Genomic DNA, 24,238 nt, shown 5'->3' with positions numbered 1-24,238 from the left:
CTAATCCACCATATAGATAACTGATTTAGATCATAGGGATCTGGCCATGATATCCCAAAACAGTCCATAAATCACTTCCATAGATGTGTTGAGAATCTACATCTTGTAAAGATGTGGTTAAATGATTCTACTTCCAAACCACAAAGATTGCATTTTGAAACCATGAGAATACCTTTTAAGAAATGACATCGTCTGTAGGGAGTTTTCTATGCATCAATCTCCATCCAAACATTGATTGACGAGGCTGTAGAGCCTTACTCCAAACAAGAGGGAAACAAGGGACCTTTGGATTTCTTTTTCTAATTTTATTCCAGGCTAAAAAGGAAGAAAAAAACCCTTGAAGTAGATCTGCTCTAGAAACAATGATCTTCCATATCCCACTAGGGGAGACAAATTAATTTGACAGCAGTGAACACATTTTTCAGAGCATATGAACTCACCTCAGGAATATTCTAGCTTTAAGATAATTTCTGAAACTTTAGTTGTAAAATTTTTTAGAGGATCTAGTGCTTGACCACATGCTTCAGTAATGGAGCAATCTTCTAACCAATTGTCATTCTAGAGATTAATTTTTTTTTCCATTGCCCACTATCCATCTTTCCTTGCTAGATATAAAGACCACATGTTGTGATTACCAAGCCAAATAGATAAAGCCCTAATATATTTCTTGGGGCGACCTTTTTTCAGAAAACGAGCCTTGAAAAAACTGTTCAAAGCTGAATTCCCATGCTTTATGTTCCACGCTTACTTACAGAGAAGAGATTTATTTATATCTCGTAACTTGCGAATGCCTAGACCACCTTCATCAATAGGCTTGCACACTTGGTCCCATTTAACAGTCACTGCTTTGGAGGAATCAATATCCCCCGTCTAGATGAAATTTCTCATCTATTTTTCTATCAACACTATCAATGAAGAGGGCCACCAATAAACTGAAAAACTGTGCATTGGTATACCTGAAATAACAGAACGAACTAATTGCACCTGACCAACCATTGAAATAATTTTTCCTTTCCATCCCGAGAGACGATCCCGAATTTTATCCATAGTTGGCATCAGGAACTGATTCTTTACTCTCCTATTGCGATTTTATGATGATATGGGTTGATTTGTTGTTCCTTGTCAATTAAATAGATATTATTTTGATTTCATGATTTCAGGGGTTAAATTAGGTTTCTCGACCCTTATCTTTCCAATCATAAATTAAAAATTTAGAGGATGATTTAGCATTTCTTATTGTCTTGGTTCATTCCATTATGATTATATGAATTAAGGGTTGTTTACATAATCATATATATTATTGGATGGTTAAGGGCTGATTTCGTAATTTGTATTATTTTATGTGTTAGTATAATGCTCTTTAAATACTCTAATACATGATGTGTGTGCACCAGTTGAAGTGTTTGTTTTAAATTATGAATGAGAAATGAATTACTTAGTTATTTAAATTATGTGCCATTGCAAGTGATAAAATATACACACTTGGTTATTTACTTCATTGCATGTGCATTTAAATGATAGAAATATAAGACCCATGACATTTGACACTTGAAATTTTGAGGCCAAGGAGGGATGTAGGTTGTATGGACCATGGATTCAAGTGTTGGCCACAGAACGTATGGGACATTTCATGGGTTCAGCCCACAGAGCGTGTGGTGCAAGTTACATCTCCTACCCTTGGAGTCACCCCCTTTTTGTTTAATGAGCTATTTGGATGTCAAAATATGCATTGTCCATAGAACGTGTGAGATGACGTATGTACAAGCCACAAAGCATGTGGAGTATCTAATGGGATTATGTGTAATATTCAGGTACTTAAATGTCAAGATACGCATTGGCCAGAGAACGTGTGGGATGACATGTGAAAAAGCCATAGAGCGTGTGGGGCATTTAAGAGATCTTGGCTTTTAATTGCCACTTAGGTGTCAAAATATGCATTAGCCACAGAGTGTGTGGGATGACATATATATATATATATATATATAAGCCACAGAGCGTGTGGAACACCTGGGGAACAAAGTAAATGAATTAATTGACTGAGAATAACTGAACTTTGTAAACTGTCATAAATGTTGCATATTAGATTTTAAGATATTATTGTATGTATTGTTGTTCTATGTCGATGTTTTCAAACTTGTGGATATTATATGCCATTTTACTTGCTGAATTTTTCCCCATAAACTTACTCAAATCATTTCCTCAGATGGAGAGCACTCTGACATGCTGGTTAGTGGTGAGAACCAAAATATTGTCAGGACGTGCAGAATTTCAGTTGATCCTACATCATTTTATTTATCTTAGGGATTTAAATTATGGATGTAATAATTTTTCATAAAGGATTTAATTGGTTGTGGATGGTATTATTGAATTTTGACTAATTAGAGAATTTTATGACTTTTAAATATTAATTTGAAGCCTTTTGCTGTTATTATTCTGATATTTTGTTTAATATAGATTTGAAATATTCTTCTTATTATTTTTCACTCAATTGATTCACGGTTCAACCCTAAGGGATATGATCCTAGAACCCTTAACCTCCATATCTCCTTTACCGAAGGTGAGGCATTACAATAAGGGTCAATGTGGTATTTGAGAAATCTAGGACGCTTGCTCAGCTTAGTACCTTGTCAAATTAGGGAGATCCATTCGAATCTACCAGGGTGAGTTAGATTTGGTTTATAATATTATAAGATGGTCAGATGTAGTATGGTGCAAGTTTTTTCACACCCATGGTCAAGAGTCCAGATCTCCTCCCTGTGGGTAACCATCGCACCCAATCTCACATTGTTCATGGATCGTGGGGACCACAGATGCCTTCTCAGCTTAGTACCTAGTCAAATTAGGGAGATCCATTCGCATCTATCAGGGTGAGTTGGATATCTTTTATAATAATACAAGATTGTCAGATTTTGTACAGATTCTCACACCGTGGTCAAGGGAGATCGATGGGTCTAGATGGTGTTCAGAAAGTATCACGCAAGAGATATTCCAAGCAATGCTTTGCTACTGTAAAAAGTGAAATTATCACTCTCTCTCATTAGTCCTCTTGGGCACATCTGTGTCAATCTCAGATTTGTTATGTGCTAGGTGGATTGGCATCCCTAGGGTCTACTGTTAAAAGAGTTGGGGCTGTTGAAGTCTTTTGGTGTACTCCTCCATTAGGCTGGTTCAAACTTAACATTGATGGATGTTCCTTTGGAAATTCAGGGAAGGTTAGTATTGGAGGTATTTCTTAAAAACGAAAAGGTGAAAATTTTATTTAATTTAAGAAAAGTTATTGGAGTTCGATCAAATTTTGAAGCAGAATTTTGTGTGGTTATAACAAGCATTGAATATGCTAGATCTCACAGGATTCAGAAGATTTGGATCAAATGTAACTTGGTTGCAATAGTGAATCTTCTTGTAAGAGGTCTGGTTCCCTGGTTCGTCTTTCAAAGATAGAGAACTCTTTCTTCTTTTTTGGAGACAATGAAGTGGAAGATCACTCACTGCTTTCGTGAAGCCAATCCGATTATAGACTTCTTAGCAAAGTCAGCTGCAATTCTTGATACCTCTGATCCAGTTGTGTCTTGGCCAGCATTAGTTCTTATGGAGTTGGAGAAGGATGCCCTTATGCATCCTAGATACAGATTTATCTAGCTGATTTTCTTTTTTATTTTCTTAGGTTGAGTTCCTTGGGGCCCTTCCTTGGTGATGGCAATGCCGAAGATGGGTTAGGTGCTTGCGGTTCTCTTCCTAAGTTTAGTGAAGCCTGAAGGCTTTGTAATCGTTTTTCTCATTTTTTTCATTTGTAATATATGTTATCAATTTCTAGCTAAAAAAAGGGTGAACTTCTCCAAAGATTGAGGTTTAAGAATGAATACCACAGCAGAATGTGTGTTAAGATTTTAGGTAGATGAATTAACTACAGAATATTTTAAAGGTTCCAAGTGAATATTGGTGATGAGATAAGTAATTTCTGGAATTTATTCGTGTGACAATTAGGATTGCGAAACAAGTGGGAGTTTGGGTCTACCTGGATTTTGTCCAATTTTGAGATGGTTCAAGACTCCAAGGCACGGCTTCTAGAATTACTTGAATCTAGGGATGTTGACCTCCAATTTTTCAATGAGGATGAACAAAAGAGCTACTTCTGTTGTAGGCTTGCAGCAGTGATTCTGTTTCAGAATAAATGTATTCCATGGTTTGTAGCTCAAGAGTGGGCTAATCTCTAACATTTTCTCTAATCTATGGAGTGAAAATCACGTATTGCTTCAGGGAAGTAAACCCTTGCTGATTTCCTGGTAAAAGAGACAGCAAAAACCCAAAGTTCATCTATGATGGTTTCTTTGCTCAGGCGTATTTCTGACAAGCTCGTAAGAGATGTAGCAACAAGACCTCGATACAGGATTTTGAGATAGTGGTTGTGCGTTCTTGATGCCCAGGATTTTTTTTGCTTAAGGTCAGCAATATAATTATATTAAAATAAAATAATAAGAGTACATGGAGAGCCCCAACAGGAGCCCTATAAAAACAACTATAGAAATGAGATCTTCCTCCCCACCTTCGGTATTGCCATCAGCAAAGAGGACGACCCCTAAATTAGACAATCGACCAAAGACTTAAGAAAACCTATAACGTTGCTTTCTTTACACATCCCAACATATATCTTATATTGTAAACCATGGAGGAGCATCCCAGACTGAAGAATCTGCCGCGGCATGCTTTGCTAGACCATCAGCCACCACATTAATTTCACGCAAACAATGTGAAATATTCCAATTAATCTTAGTCAGGAAGCTCTTATAATATAACCAGTGTTGATGAAAACACCATGGAATCCTTTCATTCTTGATACACCAAACTACTGATTTCGAGTCACATTCTAACAAAATCTATGTCAATTACAAGAGCATAGCAATATTTATTGTAGCAAAAAAAGCAGCAAATTCAGACTAAAAGTTTGAAGCTATACCTTCATAATATGAAAAGCATCTCAATGGCACACCATGCTGATCTCTGAAGATCCCACCAGCGCCAAAGTGACCTGGGTTACCTAATGAGCAGCCATCGATATTGACTTTGATACATCCAGCAGTTGGACGTTTCTAGAATAGTTCTAAAATAATATTGATGTGCTTCACTGTCCTTACCAACCTCATTTTATATGACAACTGTAACTTCCTCACAGATTCTACTTGTACCGGGTTAAGGCAAGAAAAGTAATGAATATTAGATATCAGAGCACACACCACCTGCCTACAATCCCTGCTAACATTCTCAAAACGCTAGGTGTGCTTGTATATATATTTATGCTTGTTCTTGTAATTTGTTTTTGTTTTTGTTTTTTGTTTTTTTGTTTTTTTGTTTTTTTTGTTTTTTTTGTTTTTTTTGTTTTTTTTTTTTTTTTTTTTTTTTTTTTTTTTTTTTTTTTTTTTTTTTTTTTTTTTTTTTTTTTTTTTTTTTGAGTTTTTTTTTTTTTTTTTTTTTTTGTTTTTTTTGTTTTTTTTGTTTTTTTTTTTTGTTTTTTTAAATAAATCTGACCTTTAGCAAAAAAGAGCTGCAAGGGAGTGAGCAAAATGCTGGTCCAGAGTAGGGGTGTCCATTCCAGGCCCAACTCGGCCTGTCGAGTTTAGCCCAATAGACGCCCGATCATCCTGACTATTTACAAGCTTGAATGAGCCCTACCATTTGTAAGCTATATATTGTTATTTTTATCATTTATGGAATGTAACTAATTATAGATTCTTTCCTAAATTATTGATGATTATATAATGCTTTCTATAGTTCAAGACAGATATGATTAAAATTAAGGATCAAGACAAAAATTAGAAGATAAGTGGCTCACTAGCCTATTTAAGGCCCGTCTAACCCAGTAACTAGAAATCCGATTAAAGTCCAAAAACCGAACAACCATTTATAAATCGTATCATGCCTGCCATATGCAAACCCAACTACATAATCGAGTGATCATAGTGCAACATAAAAATATAATGAGGGTGGGCTAGGCCAGACAAAGCCTGATCAGTTCACACCCCTACTCCAGAGGGTGCTATGGAGGTTGCTTGCCAAACATTGCCAATGGTCTATTTCCAAAGGAGGGAACATAGTCATGGGCTTGGCTTTGAATCATTGGCCATTGGAGAGGAATATTCTTGGAAAAATTACATGACTATCCACCTAAAGTTTCAGTTAACAAAAATATCCAAAATCAAGTTTAGGTTTACAAAACTTCCCCTCCATGTTTCAGTTAACGAAAATACCCAAAATCACTTTTGGGTCTCTTTTGAAAATCCCAACTTCATAATAGAAAACAAAAGAAGGAGCATTATTCCAAATCAGTAGAGCATTTAGTTGCAAGACCATGTTTCGTTAATCAGTCAATTGCTGAGTTTGTTTCCTTGTAGCAATGAGAAATGTTCTACGAGATACTATCCAAGAACTGCTTGTAAAACCACCATCTCTATTCAGATTTTTTGGTTCCAAACACAGGACCCCACTGCCTAATAGTTGCATTCAACTCAGAATTTGTCAATACCCATTTCAGATCCATTTTCCAGACCAATGAAGAAAGTTGAAAACCCAGTCATGAAATTTGTACGGACCCCTTCATAATATGCAAAGCATCTTAGGGGTAACGCCGCATCATCCTTAAAAATACCACCAGCTCCCGAACACCTTGGATTTCAAGGGAACATCCATCAATATTTAACTTCCAATAAACTAATGGAAAGAAGCTCCAATGAACTTCTAAAATGTGTTTTGGAGGAGGCACAACAATTGACACCATCAACTTCATAGACAGAAGAAGTAGATCCGCCATAGAAGTTATATGAAAAGCCACTTGGAGGAAAATTCTTGAAGATCCCTAAAGACTGCTTTCACAACATAGGAGGTAGTACGATGTTGATCTCTAGATATTGTATTCGGTGGTCTTAGGCATTGTGCTCGGGTTTTGAGCTTTGTTTAAAACCGTTGGCCTATTGGAAGGAATATTCCAATCCTGCCTAGTAAAAAAAATTTGCAACATTTGTACTCATTTTTTTTTTTTGCTGGAAAATCATGTATATTGAATATAAAGGAGAAAAAAAATACAAATATAATACATCAAGAAGAGGAAGAGCAGAACAGTCCAAGCCTCTCAAAACAGGAAGAGAAGGGAAAGTACAAGTTCCACCTTCGGCATTGCCATCAGCAGAACAAGACTAACCATAGACTCAACCAACCAAAAACAGACAATAAAATCACCTAACTAGATCTAGAACGAGGACAACCAGATGCATCCATATCTAAATCCATCTTCACCAGCGCCATGTCTAAATCCATCTTCACCAGCGATGGCCAGACTGAGACCAAAGAAGAGACTTCAAACCGAGCCGCTGATTTTGACAAGTAATCAGTGACAGAATTCGTTTCCCAATAGCAGTGGGTAATTTTTCACTCCATTGCTTCCGAGAAAGACAAACAATTTAACCATATAAGGCAAGGGGTACGTGCGAGTTGAGTTGTGGGACTTCTATCACATGGACTAACCCATATATTGCCATGTTGCAAATACTGAAGCATTATTCTTAACCAGGCATAGTGACGGAAAATATAATCATAAGGAAAAAAAAAAAAGAATAGAGAGCTTCAATCCTTCTATTTGAATCACACCTCCATATATAGGTGTATTATTTTTTCGTCTATACATGCAAATTATTTTAGAGCTCAAAGGCATGATTTATGGATGGATCTTGGCTGGCTCTGAATATTTGCTATTCCATGGGTGGTATTTGGTGATTTTAATGCTACATTATATTCCGACTAAAAGAGAGGGTTGGTCAATTTAACCCAGGATCGGCATCGGACTTTGCTACTATATATGGTGAACTCTTACTCTATTCTTTACATAAAAAATTGTTGCAAAAAATAAAACCTATAGGTGTATTTAAAACTTGTGACCTTCTTTTCCTGCTCTTTCACTACAACAAAATACACTTGTAGCTATAGATATTTAACTGCGGTTTCAAAATCCGCAGCTATAAATGTCTTATAACTATGGATTTTCTGTGTGTAGTAATAGGAGCTACCTACTGCTACGATATTTCAAAACCACAGTAACAGAGGACTTTGTAACTGTGGAAACAAAATCGTAATTATAAATCACAGCAATATGGTATACTTGTTACTGCAGAATTTAAAACTATAGCAACAGAAATCTTGTAACTACGGAAATAAATCGCAATAAAAAATCGCAGTAACAGAAAATCTTGTAACTACTGAAATAAAACCGTAGTTAGAAAAAACACAATAATATGTGCCACTTATTACCGTAGTAGTTAAGATCGCAGTAAAAAAAATCTTTGTTACTGTGGAAACAAAACTGCAGGTAAAAAGCGTAGTAACAGAAACCTTGTAATTATGGAAACAAATCGCAATATAAATCACAGTAACAAAAAATCTTTTAACCACGAAAATAAAATAGCATTTAAAAAAAACACAGTAATATATGCTACTTATGGCTGTAGTAGTTAAGACCGCAATAAAAAAAATCTTTGTTACTTCAAAAACAAAATTGCAGTTAAAAAGCGCAGTAATAGAAACCTTGTAACTACGGAAACAAATCGCAATAAAAAATCACAGTAACAAAAAATCTTGTAACTACGGAAATAAAATCCCAGTTAAAAAAAACGGAGTAATATGTGCTACTTATTGCTGTAGTAGTTAAGATTGCAGTAAAAAAAATCTTTGTTACTGGGAAAACAAAACTGCAGTTAAAAAGCGAAGTAACAAAAACCTTGTAACTACGAAAACGAAATGCAGTAAAAAATTACAGTAACAGAAAAACTTGTAACTACGGAAATAAGATCACAGTTAAAAAAAATGCAGTAATATGTGCTACTTATTGCTACAGTAGTTAAGATCACAGTAAAAAAATTCTTTGTTACTACAAAAACAAAACTGAAGTTAAAAAGCACAATAACAGAAACCATGTAACTACGGAAACAAATTGTAATAAAAAATTATAGTAACAGAAAATCTTGTAACTATGGAAATTAAATCGCAATAAAAAAAACACAGTAATATGTACTATTTATTGCTATAGTAGTTAAGACTGCAGTAAAAAAATTCTTTGTTACTATGGAAACAAAGTTGCAGTTAAAAAGCGCAGTAACAGAAACCTTGTAACTATGGAAACAAATTACAATAAGAAATCGTAGTAACAGATAATCTTGTAACTATGGAAAAAAAATCGTAGTTAGAAAAAACGCAGTAATATGTGCTACTTATTGCTACAATATTGAAGACCGCAGTAAAAAAAAATCGTGGTTACTACAGAAACAAAACTGTAGTTAAAAAGCGCAGTAACAAAAACCTTGTGTCATCGGACCCCGGTTGAAAATTTTAAAGGTCTAGATTTAAGATTTTTATTTTTCACGGTCCCCTCACAATTTTATGTTCTTATCATTCAAGACATTGAGGGTTCTCAAAATAACATATTTTCACATGGGAATTTGTTTGACTTGATATCAGTTACATCAAATCCCGCTTGAAAAATTAAGCGATTTTAAACTTAAGATTTTCAATTACTAGTGGTTTGAATCATTGTTGAGATACATTAGTTATGGAACAATTTAGAGGTTCGGGGTTCGGGGTTTCATTTATAGAGTTTAGACGGTCATTTATGATTCTGATTACTCACCATTTTTAAAATACATTACACGTAAATAAACTTATGACGTCAAGATTATATTCTCAATTTTAATTTTAATAGTGTACATGTTTTTTTAAGATTTTTCTCTTCTTTTTTTTTTTTTTTTTGGCAAATTTAATTCAATAAAAATAACATATATAAGGGGTGTCAACGGATCTGTCTGGATCGGTTTCGATCCGATTTGAGTCGGTTTCAGTATGTGAATGCTAAAACCGAAACCGGACAATAAGGAAATTTTGATTTTGGTGCGGTTTGGTTTTGGTTTGTGTTCAGTTTCTTATATCGGTTTGTAATATCGTTGGTTTCAATTTTTTATCCCGTTTGGATTCGACTTTCCATACAAATGTATACAAAACTATGCAAATATTGGTTTTTCTAATGAATTTTGGACTATTTTTTGTTTCTTATTGGTTTGATTTTGATTTCGGTCCGGGGTTTGAGCTGGTATCAGTTTGGTTTGGGGTTCATCCGGTTTTCAATGCGATTTGGTTTGGTTTTAGGGTTGCAATACTCCAAACCGAAACCGAACCAATAAGGCTTCAGTTCACTTTGGTCTGATCGATTTTACTAGTTCGATTTAGGGTTTGACACCCCTAATATATATATATATATATATATCTAAATTTGTTTTACAAAATGATATTTCAAACCTTGCATCCAAACAAATTTTTGCTCGATGGCAAACTTTACTTTCAATTTTTGAATTTCAAATTAAATATATTAAAGGAGAATCCAATTCTGTCCCTGAATTTCTTACCTGTGAATTCCTACAGGCCAGACTCCCCAAATCAACCTCCTCAGAATGGCTCTCCCAAAGGAGTCCACCTCGAATTCCCTTGTTTGATCCAAATCCAGCTACGACACCATTGCCGCTCCCTCAAATCAAATTGTTACACGAAGTCAATCCCAATTGGCCTCCTTAAACAGACTGTACTCTCATACCATGGTCTTATCTTCAGCTGCTGGCCCCCTTCAAACCACAACCAAGGCTAGCTCTAGCCTCCAAACAACCCAGGCCAAACCTCTCCAAATAGCCCAAAGACCCAAAATCAAAAGCCAATACTATGAAAAACCATTCAAAGAAGATCTCTTCACTATTGAAGACATTCTTGAAAATCATATGGACTCCCCAACAATTGTAGATTAGCATCAGGTCTAGTAAGGACTTTGGTCAGGAAGGTCTCTTTGTACCATTTGAAATCATGTAATTGTTTTCATCTAAGGTTTAATAATTGTTCGGCAGTTCTGTCTTTGAGACGAGAAGAATTACCTAAGAAGTAATTGGCTATGCTAAAAATAAGAGTATTAACAACATCTTCTATAGGTTCACCTATATCTTTGAGAAGGGGAGTTCCCTCAGGGGAAGTTTGAATTGCAGTTAAAATTTCAGTTTTTTGGTTGTCAGTCAGGACATAATCCCACCAACCTTTGAGCTGGCCGGTAAAGCCAGAAATGAGTAAAGTAGCAACTGCGCTGTCTTCAGTATTCTTGATACGATGTGCATTGCTGACCATAGTCATTTCTTGTAGTTTTTTCATGAGATTATGTTCAGACAGAACATCTATATTCCACTCATAGATGATGCCACTTTGGTAGGAAGCCTAAGGAGCAATTCCTCTAGCTTCAATTTGAAGGTCACCGGGTGTTGGGTTGAACTTTGACCAATTTGGTTGATTTGAGGAAAGACATTAGACTCGTCCCCTGAACTAGAGGAAGAGTCAGAAGAATATCCTCCAAGGGTGAGAATTGTGCGATTAGCAGATTCAGCAGTTGGTTGATGTTGTGTTGGTATTTGTGGGGATAAATCTGAAGCAGATAAGGATGTGAGATGATGGTTTATTGGTCTAATAAATATGTTTTGTTAAGTAATTTTCATTGTTGTAGTGGAATATCATAAGGTTTGAAAAGGGGAATTGAAGGTGGAACTGGGGCTGGAGTCATGGATGAAGAGGCCATAGTTTTTGGTTGGACAAGGCATTCAACTCGGGAGAGTTGGTCACCGATACTTTGGAGACTTAAATTTGTAAAATTTAATTGTTTAATTTGTTTTCTATTTGGGGCATCTTGTTGGGTTACTTTGAAAGGGGAAGCAATGATGTCAATATTAGTAAAATTATACTTGATGCTTTCCACCGGGGGGTCGATAGCAGACGTTGTTGGACCGGTGCAAAGGGTCCAGGACTTATATGCAGCATTTTGGGTAGAGATTTGATTATGCCAGGGATAGTCAATGTTGTTATCCTGGGCATAAATATCAAAGTATGTAAAAAAGAAAACGTTTGTTTTAAGATTTGTCATAAAGTCATACCAAGTTGTTCTAATTTGGGCTTGTTGGTCAAGATTAAAAGTTTTAAAAAACCAATCACATTTTTGTTTATTTTTGGGTGATTCAAAATCGGTTCTGAGAAATGGTTTGTTAATTTGATATTCGTTATCAGTTTGAAGCATATAGACACCTGAGTCTCGTAGGTGTTACTGTGGGCGATCAGACTTGGTTATTCTCTCCCAAAATTAGACTTAGAGAGAGAAAAGTCTTCAAAGGAATCGCCCCTCTCAAGTTCTTCAAAGCTCTGTTGGATACCTCTAGGCTCCGCCGGACGTCAACAACAACTCTAAGGTCCAATCGTCCCCTCTAAGTCCGATCACCCTCAAAGGTTAGCACCAACAACCCTCAAAGCTCCTTCAAAGACCAACTACCCTTCTTCTTTTCAAATCCTCTAACCTAAGCTTACCCAAACCTTATAATCAAAGATCTCCAAATAATAAGCAAAGTATATTTTAGTTTCCAAATTATTATCATTTTTTTTCTTTGCATCTGCATCTACATAGCTTGCTTCTAGTTCCATCCTCAGATCAAAGCCTACAGTCGTGCCTCTTGATTCAGTTCTAGGTACGGTATTGCACTTATCCTAGTTTTCGTTTCCTTATCGGATCAGAGTACGGTATTGCACTGATCTCGTTCTTCTCACCATACAGAACTATGAGAACCCTATTTCCCTGGATTTTGGTGTAGATCGATCCTGTTTTATGGTATCAAAGCCACGGTGGTGGTGAATTCAGTTTATTTTGTTTTTCAGATCTCTTTTCTTTTGTGTTATCGTTTTATTTTTAGTTTTTGACAGAGTATAAGCCTTTAGACTGTTGGGAGGAGTGTAAGACCATGTTTGTGCCCAACTTATGTTGGAAATACCCCTTCAAATGACTAGATCTAGGAGGTTACCCCGAGTTTAAGATTTCTCAAACAATGAATCATCTATCTCGCTCCATGTCGATGAGATCGGCAAGTGAGGCGAACACAAGTTCTAATGTGCTCCATTACGATGAACAAATAACAAATCTTGACAAACGACTTAAAAATGGGACATGCCAAAAATCTCACAAAAAAAAGTTTATGAAAAGGACTGGCTTTCCTTTGAAACCATCAAAACCATTGAACAAACTATAAACTTCACCCCAGAAAAAAAAGAAATCACCATTTTTCACCCCAGGTCTTTACAAGACCTTTACCACAAACACAAATTCAATTATGTCCATATTGGTTTTGTCCAAGTTGCCATCAAACCTCTCCACCGTGAAGGCCTTAACACATCTCTTCTGTTAGCCCTTTGTGACCAAAGATTTCTTGAGTTTAATGATTCTCTTCTGGGAGCAATTGAAATAAGCCTTTGCTATGGATCTGTCCATTTCAATGTTCACCCAAACATGTCTATAGCCTTAGAGGACCCACATATCCTTCATGCTCTTAAAATCAACCTCAAAACCCACGGATATAAGATGATGCATGGGTCTATTCCCATTTCCATCATCTACCGTATCAAATATAAGGCCATGAAAACTGTTAAACCCTGAGCTCTCAAATGCTCTCTTAAAGGACAAACCCTTTACCTAGAAACTGATTGTCCTCAGGGCCAAATTGTTTACCCAAAACTAGTTCAATGGAAAGATATCTCTTTCCCTGCTGAATGGCAGCTGCAAATGACTGCTATTCCACCTCAAGTTTCAAATACTAATATTCAGTCTATTTCCCAAAACTCAGATCGATTAGTTACTCTTAAGTTTAATAGACAACCACCTCCGCCTATCTACCAAAGTTCTCGTAGGTCATGCTTAGATGCTTCGACCTCTTTTGATTCTTTCTATTGGATTCCCCCTCTTAGGACTCCACCCCTAATCTCAAACCTTTCTAGAATACACTCCGAAAAAATATTGTCCACGGTACTTATGACACTTCATCATCTGTGCCTGAGTTTACCCAATCTGAACAATGACAAACTGACCAAAACCAACCCCAATCTCCGACACTGTCCGAGGTGGCTCCACCCCTACGAGACCCAGGTGTCTATATACTTCAAACTGATAACGAATATCAAATTAACAAACCATTTCTCAGAACCGATTTTGAATCACCCAAAAATAAACAAAAACATGATTGGTTTTTTATTTTGGGTCTTTGGGCTATTTGGAGAGGTTTGGCCTGGGTTGTTTGGAGGCTTGAGCTAGCCTTGGTTGTGGTTTTAAAGGGGGCCAGCGGCCAAGGATAAGACCACGGTATGAGAGTACGGTCTGTTGAGGAGGCCAATTGGGATTTACTTCGTGTAACAAGTGGTGTCATAGCAGGATTTTGATCGAACAAGGGAATTTGAAGAGGTGGACTCCTTTAGGGGAACCATTTTGAGAAGGTTGATTTGGGGAGTCTGGCTCTATAGGAATTCACGGGAAAGAAAGTCAGGGACAGAATTGGATTCTCCTTTAATATATTCAATTTAAAATTCAAAAATTGAAAGTAAAGCTTGCTATCGGGCAAAAATTTGTTTGGATGCAAGGTTTGAAACATCATTTTTAAAACAAATTTAGCTGCGCTGCAATCAACACGAACTAAAAATGGTTTATTTAACAATGCATTTTGAATATTTTTGGATGCAAAGAACTATAGATAGAATTTCTTTTTTAATGGTACTGTAATTCTTTTTAGCAGAATTCCAAATACTGGAAGTAAATTGGACTAGCTGTTCTTTGTTTTCATTAGGGAGTTTCTGTTTGAGAATTCCACCATATCCGTTATCTGAAGCATCAGTCTCAACAATTTTAAAAGCCTCAGGATTTGGGATGAATAGGCAAGGGATTTCTTTAACCAACTTTTTAATTGTTTGTACAGTGGTAGTTTGGGTCGAAGACCAAGGATCTGGGTTCTTCTTAAGTCGGAGATATAAGGGTTTGGAAATTTTGCTAATTTGGGGAAGAAAGTCTCAAACATAATTTAGACTTCCTAAAGATCTTTGTAATTGGGTTTTGTCAAGTATTTGGTCAGGGAATTTTTCACCAAAAGATATGGCACGATCGATAGGGGTTAAGGTGCCCTTTTCGATCAAGTGGCCAGAAAACGAACTTTGGTTAGAAAAAATTTCATTTTTCGTTTGAAAAGGACAAGGCCATTTGATTTAATAATTTGATAGAAAGTTCTTAAGTGTTTAAAATGCTGATCTACTGAATCAGAAAAAACTAGAACATCATCAATGTAAACAATTGTAAATTGTCCATAAGAATTAAAGATATCATTAATAATTTTTTGAAATTCGCTAAGAGCATTTTTAAGGCTGAATGGCATGACATTCCATTCATATAGGCCAAAGAGGGTTGTAAAGGCAGTCTTATAACGATCCTTATCATGAATTTTGATCTTCCAGAACCTAGATTTGATATCGAATTTTGAAAAGATTTTTGCTTCGTAAATTCGTTATAAAAGGTCCTTTTAGTTGGGGAAGGATATCGGACCCATTGAAGGGTATCGTTAAGGGGTTTGTAATTGACAACCAACCCAGGAGTACCACGTTCAATTTCAGCATCTTTGTTAATGTAAAAGGTTGTACAACTCCAAGGAGAAGTATTAGCCCGAATGAGTTTTTTGGCCAGGAGGTCATTAATTTCAATTTTACATGCTTCTAAAAGAGTTTGGCTCATTTGAGCGGGTCAAACTTTAGTAGGGATTTGGAGGTCGAAAAACCCGAAGCATAAGGAAGGGATACCACATGTTGCTTGCAATGCCAAAAGGCATCAGGAACGTCGGAACAGAGGTCAAGTTCGAACTTAGATCGAATTTGGTTAATTTGGTGAATGGTTTTGGGATTTTTAAGTTGTTCAGCGATTCTTTGATGGAGAAGTTCAATTTTAAGAAAATTTAATTGTTTGGTTTTATTAATATTTTGATTGGTAGGAGTTTGAGCTTGCAAGAAAGGGAAAACAATTTTTTGACCTTGAAACTTTTTTGTAATACAGTCTTGAGTTATTTTGAAAGGTTTGATTTTTTCTAAGAATGGTTAGCCAAAAATTATGGTTTGGTCGAGATCTTTTGCTAAAATGAAAGTTTGGGGAAGGCATAGGCCACCGTTGCAGATGTGGGTATTTGTTAATTTATATTGGGCATTCAACCCAGACCCATTAGTAGTATTGAGATGTTGGGTCATTCGTTCATAGAACTGGGTTGGGATAGCACATTCATTAATGTAGTTGAGCTGAGCTCCAGAGTCAACAAGGGCAATGGCCGAGAATTTGAATGAGACATTAATCACAAGAGTTATGTGGATATACCAATTTTGACAAGTAATGGTAGCCACAAAACTAGAAGGAGATTCTGGGAAAAAAGATTTGTAAAATGTTCATTTGGAATAGGTTCAATATTTGAAGTAGAGGTTTGTTGGCTTTGTTGTCGATTAAGAAGAGATAATTGACGTTTGATATTCTTAATTTCATATTGCAAGGTTGCAGTAGTTGCCTCAAGAGTTTTGATTCGACTAGAATGGTCAGAAGTAGAAGGTTTTGGAAGTTTTTCAAAATTTTGCATTATTTGTTGAAGATTATAAGGTTGAGGAGTATTTTGAGTAGAAATTTGATTATGCCAAGAATAGTCAATGTTGTTATCCTGGGCATAAATATCAAAGTATGTAAAAAAGAAAACATTTGTTTAATGCATTTGATTAAAATGCATTGTTATATATATATATATATATATATAATGTAGTGATAGATATATACTCCCCCACAGTAACACATGCCCTTCACTATATAGTGAAGTGTGGTCTTTTCAGGCCCTATATAGTTTTTTTTCATTTTGAGTCTAAAAATTCCATTGTGGTTCAAATCTAAAAATAAACTGAACTAAACCAGCATTAACTTGATTCTAATGATAGAACTAAAATAAGCCTAAATTTTATTGAACCAAAACCGACGAAGAATCTAAGTTTCTTAACAATTTAATTTTGGTCTCATTCAATTTTTAGCATAACCAAATCAACTTGACAAATGCTTATTTGAATCGGCCATTTGACACCCCTAAATTCCACTATTCAATTTGGTTTTGTCGTCACTCATTCTTGGACCAAAACCATACTAGCCCAATAGGAACTGGGTCGAATTGGACGTTTAACACTCCTAAGCTCCCCTCCCCAATTTGATTTTGTTGTCACTCATTCTTGAACCAAAACCAAACCAGCCTGATAGAAACTAAGTTGAATTGGACGTTTGACACCCCTAAAATTGAGTTCTAAAACATCTAATAGAATAGAAAAATGAGATTCTAAAACATGAGATTCAGTCAATTAAGTCTGACACCTATCTGAATTGGCTTGGATCAGACCATATTGGATGGAGGTTCAATAGATCAGATACTGACATATGACTGGCATATTGTTAATCTCTAACAATATGTCTAATGGGCCATCTCGCAAAAAACAGAAAAACTGTCAGTCAAGATTAATCCAACCATTGCAAAAGGTCAATTAGGGCCGATTTTGGTTGGTATGAACTCAACGGGAATGGGCCTGAACATAAACCTGATTGGGTTGAGTTAGGGTTTTAAAAGTCTGATTCACCCTGCTATAAGGTTAGATAATTTAAAAATCTTACCAAAAACCATAACTTGAAACCTTGAAAACCATTACTTGACCTTAAAAACTCTCGCTCAAGCTCTCTCCAGCGACCTGAAACGCTGAAGAAGAAACCATTGCAGAATTGTTTGATGCTTTCGTTTCTCGAAGGCTGGTTACATTAGATTCCACACCATCTCGGCAATCTTATATTGACGATTTCTGTTATCTTCACAATATATGTGAGTTCCTCTTTTTAATATCTTTCCACTAAAGAAAGTTGCAGTAGTTTCTGGAAATTTACTTTGCTTTTCCCCTGAAAGATAATTGCTCACTCTATTTGAAAGTTGAAACTAAAATAATCGAACATATCATACCACATTACCTTGTTTAATGGGATTTGAAGGGATTCTTGAGCTGATCTTTTGAGAATTGAGTCACCATCCAAGGACAAGCATTCGATTGAAGTTTGAAGTTCACTTGAAGTTTTGATATGCTGCAATTAATGTTCTTCTAAATCTGCCAATTTTGGTTTCAGGTTTGAGGATTGTCTTATTATTTTAAATCTGGCCATCTGATTTACTCCAAAATTTCTGTGTTGATTTATCTTACTGAGAGGTAAATTCGATCCAAGTTTGGCCACAATCCAATCCTTGGATTGAAACTAATTTGGGATTTACTCTCTGCTGAAAATTGTGCCCAGAAATTTTATCTGTCTAATTATTTCTAATCTGGCCAATAGATTAAGATCATATTTTGTGGGTTAGTAAAGCTACCCTTGGGGGGAGATTCAATGTGAAATTGGGAAGGATCTGACCTAGGAGTGGATTTAATTCAGTTTAATTGATTTACGAAATTTCTCTTTCATAACAAGTATAAACTTTCTGTTCTGAAAAATGGGGCTGCTCTAGTCGACCATCCAACCCTGCATCAAGAGCACTACATAAGTGAGTTTATCTAGTATCTGAATAATGGGGTTGCGACACAAACTTGATCTTCGTTTCCATTGCCTTTGGAATAATGAAAATCAATAAAAGAAAAAGGGGAAACATTTGAGTGAGGGGACAGGAGGAAAACCCTTCCATATCTTCCTCTGCATCTTTTTGTTCTGCCTTCATTAACAAATAATGTGTAGCTTCCTTTGTGACCCATTTGATGGTTGTCAAAAAGTAACTGTCTAAAGATTATAACTTGTTGACTGAATATAACTATCTAAACTCTAAATACAATCTACTCCCTAAAATTTCTTGCTGCATGTTCTCACCAAATGGTTAAGAGGAACTCTTCTCAGTTGACAAGATCTCAGGTGACCTATAATATGATAACCTCAGTTTCCTGACCTTGAGCTTGGGCATGTCAATGGACCCGGTCAAAGGGGTAATATGCGGCACTGCTTGCTTGCCCTTCTTATTGGGAGATTTGGTATTTTTTGGGATGACTCGATCAATTAATTAGGCTTTAGTACATGGTCAAAATAACCCATGAAATCAGTTAAAAGGTTTAGAGAGTTAAGTTCTACTGTAACCTAGACAACAAAAAATAGACAGCCTACAGACCGTCCATGACAGAAGTTGGCACAGAACTTATGAAGACAGATTTAGAACTTATGAAGACAGATCCATTCTTGAATCTTTAAAGCAACAAAGGCCCAACTGCCTAAGGATCTCCAAAACCAGAGTGACAGCAGATCACTCTAGTACATAGGATAATTTCTTGACTTCAATTGTAAAAAGTAGGTCCGTTTTCTATCCATTTAAATTTCTTAACCATGTTTTAGACCTTGTGGCCTCCTCCACAGTTGGAATGTCATATTCTACAGGGGGGCCAGGCTCAGTCTCCTCCACAGTTGGAGTAATATCATATTCTTTAGGAGGTCAGGGTTCAATAATAGGACTTGTCCTACTGTCAAGATCAATAGGCCAGTGGTGGGACACCCCCCCTTTTTTGGTCCAATCCAACTATCCTATCTTCCTCTATTTTCTACAATAATTCTCAGTACACTGGACTAGTGTATGACATCATTGGGATGGGACCCCAATGACTCGAATACAACAACTCTCCAATAATAAATCAGGGCCAGACTAGAAGAAGCAAAGTCCCCTTTATAGCTTGACATTTAACTCATAGCCACTGAGAACTAATTTAGTTTAGTAGAGCAGAAAAGAAACAATTGCTTATGCCTTAAGTTAATGGAGCAATGCTAATTCCTTTTGTATATGTTTGTGTTTTAATATTTCTTGGATGGCTTATGCCTGCTTCTCTATCTATTTACATTGCACTTGTTTTTTCTTTAGACTTGCATGATTGAAGCTCTATTCAAAGCATCCACTTCCCTGTTTTCCCATCCATGAGTGAAGCTCTATCCAAGAAACTGACAAAAAGTAGCAGCAAGACTATGAAATCTTCCCTGGCCTGTGTACAAAACTATGGATCCAATTCTGAAACCACATAAAGGTATTACACCATAGAACGAAGAATATAAAATAAGGGTAACACTAAAAAATATGTGTATCAAAACCACATAAAGGTAACAACACTAATCTTCAGAGACAATGTTACATACATAACAGGGACAACCAAGATTTTATGTAATGGAAAGTAGCTGTGTTACCATTCAAGATTTACTTTCTGAGTTTGACATGGAAAATTGTACACTCTCTCCTTCACAGTCGATGGAACAAGTAATATAAATATTTGAAGTTTCATACTAAAATATACTTATAATTTAGGGAATTTTTTTTTTAATTTTTTTTTTTTAATGATAATCCATTGTTATTTATGTGTGTGATAGGTACCTAGTACTTCTAATGGTCAAAATGAGTCACCACAACAAGGTAAAGTGATATATTATTAATGATTTTGTTATTAATATTTATAATTTGATTATAAAATAATTATTTTTTATTATAAGAAATAACTCAGAATCTCAAATATAGAGCTTGGGGGGCTTGGACTTGAATAGGGAGCACTTAAAAATTAGTGGAGTCTGATTTTTTTTTTTTTTTTTTTACGTACAATTTGAATTTTTGGAGTATAATGGGGTTTAATTTTTTAGATAAAATTGTGGAATTAGTTATTGTGGCTACAATTAATTGGGATGATGATCATAAATTATTTTTTTTTTATTTAACTGATTTGGATGATAAGAAAGATTTATGCATATATATATATATATATATTATTGTCACTACTAAAAAATCCCTTATTTATGTGTTCATAATAAAATATTCACAATTAAAATCCATGACTATAGATTATTTTACACAAAATATTCGTCATTATAAAAATGCATCTATAAATTGAGATGAAAATTTACGCATCTAAATTCCGTAGTTATAGATTTTGCTGCACAAAATATTACAACACTATAAATTCACAGTTATAAATTTTGAAGCACAAAATTTCACAGCTAAGATTCATAAAAATCATTTAGTTAGGGAAAATAGGGTGTTTAAAATATATATATATATATATATATTTTTTTTTTTTGGGTTAAATTTTTTAGATAATTTGAAAGTTTACTTGTCTTACGCCATTTTATTGTCCCACACAAGTTTGAGAGTGCATATGAAATGGCAATTTTAAATTTATTAAGAAGGGTGTTACACTAAGAGGGAAAAAAAAAAGATTACATATTAACAACTTAGTATCTGTACACTGCAAGTACGTTCACCAGAAAGGCCAACGTCAGCAAACAATCCAACCAATATTCAACACAAAATATAGACTTTAGAAACAGCCCAGGACTGAAAACATCTTTATTACATTAAACTGTGACTTTACTATTATGTCTCTTCTCACACTGGGGAGGAGAGACTTTATTTAGATAAACTTAGTTGTACTATGACACCAATAATTGCATAATGAGCTGATCAAACTATACTAACACTACGTAAGACAATTGTTTCCACAGTCACACCTGGTCCGAACCCGAACAGCACACCCCATTCAAACCCTTCACCAGTTGTAGTTTTACCTTCTTTCATGGACTTCTTTCTCATCTCATCCATAATGAACAACAAAGTGGGGCTTGACATGTTACCATACTCAACCAACACTTCTCTTGCTGCCCTTAGTTTATCATCCTTCAAGCCAATTTTTTCTTGGATTCGGTCCAAAATTGCTGGTCCACCAGGGTGAACCACCCAAAAAATGGAATTCCAATCACTAATACCAATCTTACTGAATGCTTCTTCTAGGCATTTCTCAATGTTTCCAGAGATAGTTGCTGCCAACTTCTTGTTCAATAGGATTGAAAGACCAGATTGACGCAAATGGGCAGCAACCATCTCTTCTGAGTCTGGGATAATCTTAGAACCGGCCGAGTATAGTTCAAATAGTGGGCGCTCCACTGATGGGTTAGGGTCTGAACCAATTATCATAGCTGCTGCACCATCTGAGAAGAGTGCCATCCCTAGCAATGAGTCAAAGTCATTCTCTACAGGCACCTTGAAGCCATTCACTGAGTTTATTTCAGAACAAACAACTAGTACACGAGCACCTTTGTTATTCTCAGCGAGATCTTTGGCCACACGAAGGGCAGTGGCACCACCAAAGCAGCCTAGATGATACATCATCACACGTCTAATGTTCAGTGAAAGGCCAAGGAGCTTGACAAGCTGATAGTCAGCACCAGGTGCATCAACACCACATATGGTAGTGAATACAAGGTGGGTGATGTTTGTCTTGGGTTGACCCCACTCTTCAAGGGCATTCAATGCAGCTTCCTTGGCCAAATTGGGTACTTCAACAACCATAATATCTTGACGTGAGTCAAGTGTTGCAGCCTTGGGGTCGCAGAGACATGCGTTTTCCTTGAGATAATCCTCTGTCATGTAAATGTGGCGATTCCTTATCTTTGAGTTTTCACCTGTTTTAATGAAAAAAAAAATTATTATGGAAGAAATCCACACGTAGAGAAAATAGAACCTCTACTACAAACAGAGTCTGGATTCTCTCCCCACATAGAGACATCTCCCAATAAGTGAGAGCCACCCATTGGGAATCTCTACCCCATTTGATCCCTTTGCCCACGAGTCAGAGAGGGTGAATATTTTCAATGGGGGCCTCACCCACTTGAGGAGAGGGTTAAAACTCCTTTTTTTGGCTAAGAATCAGCAAACGTATAGGGTCAAAACTCCTAAAAACATTAAAAACAATAGAAAGAAAAAGAGCTTCCATTTGGAATCTATTGGGGAACCCTTTTGTCAAGGATAATAGATTCACCGCAAGTACATGTTAGGTGCCAGCACCTGTCCTTTTGTTTTCATATCTACTCTTCTTCATTCTTTTTTTTTTTTTCCATGGAATATCATTGTATTACAATATGGAAAAAAAAAAAAAAAAAACAAATTACAAGGGAAAAATGGTAAAAAAAATTAATACATGCACAAAAAAGTCTTCATGGTTAAGCTGGAAATGAGACAGGTATTGGCACCTCATGAGAGAGAGAGAGAGAGAGAGAGAGAGATTGATTTTGCAAGATCACTTGGGCTTAAGCTGGAATTGCTTAAGTCTTCATGGTTGGCTGCTCTTCCAAATGGAGAAGTTAGGCCATGAAGTTATAGAAACTCTCCAAGTGGTCCTAACGAGTATTTATGACACGACAACATAATATATAACAGAATTTTGGTGGTATATATGGTATTGTTGGAACTACTAGTACTTACACATTCGCTTGAACTTCTCCTTCAACTCGGTCATGTGCTCAGTCTTTGTACTTCTGAAGTAAAAATCAGGGAATTCAGTCTGATTAACAGAAAAGGATGGGTTTGCAGTTCCAATTGCCAGTACCATTGCTGGAGACTTGGCACCTTGTGTTTCATGCATTTCTCCTAGTGAACCCATGAGTATTACACTCTGATGAGTCAACTGTGTGAGTCGAAATGAAGATCAAAGATAGAAGGATAAGATGGAATGAGAAACTATAGCAAGAGGCAATGAAATAATAGAAGACTAGGCATGGGAATTTATAGAGGAAGGAAGGTGTAAGAAGATGGAAACTTTAAATCTTAGTGTATTCCATTATGTGTAGAACAACCTATTTATACAAGAGTTTTACATAAGAAATTCAATATTATAGGTGGGGGTTGGGGATACATTAACACCGCCTCAATTTGTTAGCACCAACTTAACATTATAGTTAGGGGTTGGGGATGTACATTAACACCTCCCCAATTTGTTAGCACCAACTTAAAATTATAGTTAGGGGTTGGGGATGTACATTAACACCTCCCCTCAAAGTCATGGTGGGTCAGAGAAAACCAACTTGAGTTTGGACACCAAGAAATGAAAACGACCGGAAGGAAGCGTTTTTGTAAATAGATCTGCGAGTTGGTGCACTGAAGGAACAAAGAGGAGAGTGAGAGTGCCTTGTAGTAAATGATGCCGAACAAAGTGACAATTAATCGATCTTGATATGCTTGGTACGTTCATGAAATACATCATTGTGAGCAATTTGAGTAGCACTCTTGTTGTCGCAGTAGATGGGAGTTGAAGTAGGAAGAGAGACACTCATGTCTTGTAGTAGCCAACGAAGCCAGATTAGTTCAGAGTTGGTATCCACGAGAGCACGGTACTCGGCTTCAGTACTAGAATAAGCAATAACACTTTGGGCCCGTTTGATAACGTTTCAAGAAACGCGTTTCTGCCGTTTCTGTTTCTAGAAACATCAGAAACGGAGCAAAAAGCGTTTGATAAAACT

The 24,238-nt window shown here is 36.1% G+C and overlaps 1 protein-coding gene across 1 annotated transcript; it reads right to left on the bottom strand.

Moving 5' to 3' along the window:
- Positions 1–21,103: 21,103 nt before the first annotated feature.
- Positions 21,104–24,144, bottom strand: LOC122077908 (chalcone synthase 2-like). Its single transcript, XM_042643820.1, has 2 exons — positions 23,205–24,144; positions 21,104–22,405 (listed from the first exon to the last, which is right to left on the bottom strand). The coding sequence occupies exons 1-2, from the start codon at positions 23,380–23,382 to the stop codon at positions 21,408–21,410; spliced, it is 1,176 nt and encodes a 391-aa protein (XP_042499754.1). The 5' UTR covers positions 23,383–24,144; the 3' UTR covers positions 21,104–21,407.
- Between the last annotated feature and the right edge of the window lie 94 nt (positions 24,145–24,238).

This window comes from Macadamia integrifolia, chromosome 1, assembly GCF_013358625.1.
Source record: "Macadamia integrifolia cultivar HAES 741 chromosome 1, SCU_Mint_v3, whole genome shotgun sequence".
NCBI classification, from domain to species: domain Eukaryota; kingdom Viridiplantae; phylum Streptophyta; class Magnoliopsida; order Proteales; family Proteaceae; genus Macadamia; species Macadamia integrifolia.
This window is presented reverse-complemented; position numbering and strand designations above follow the sequence as displayed.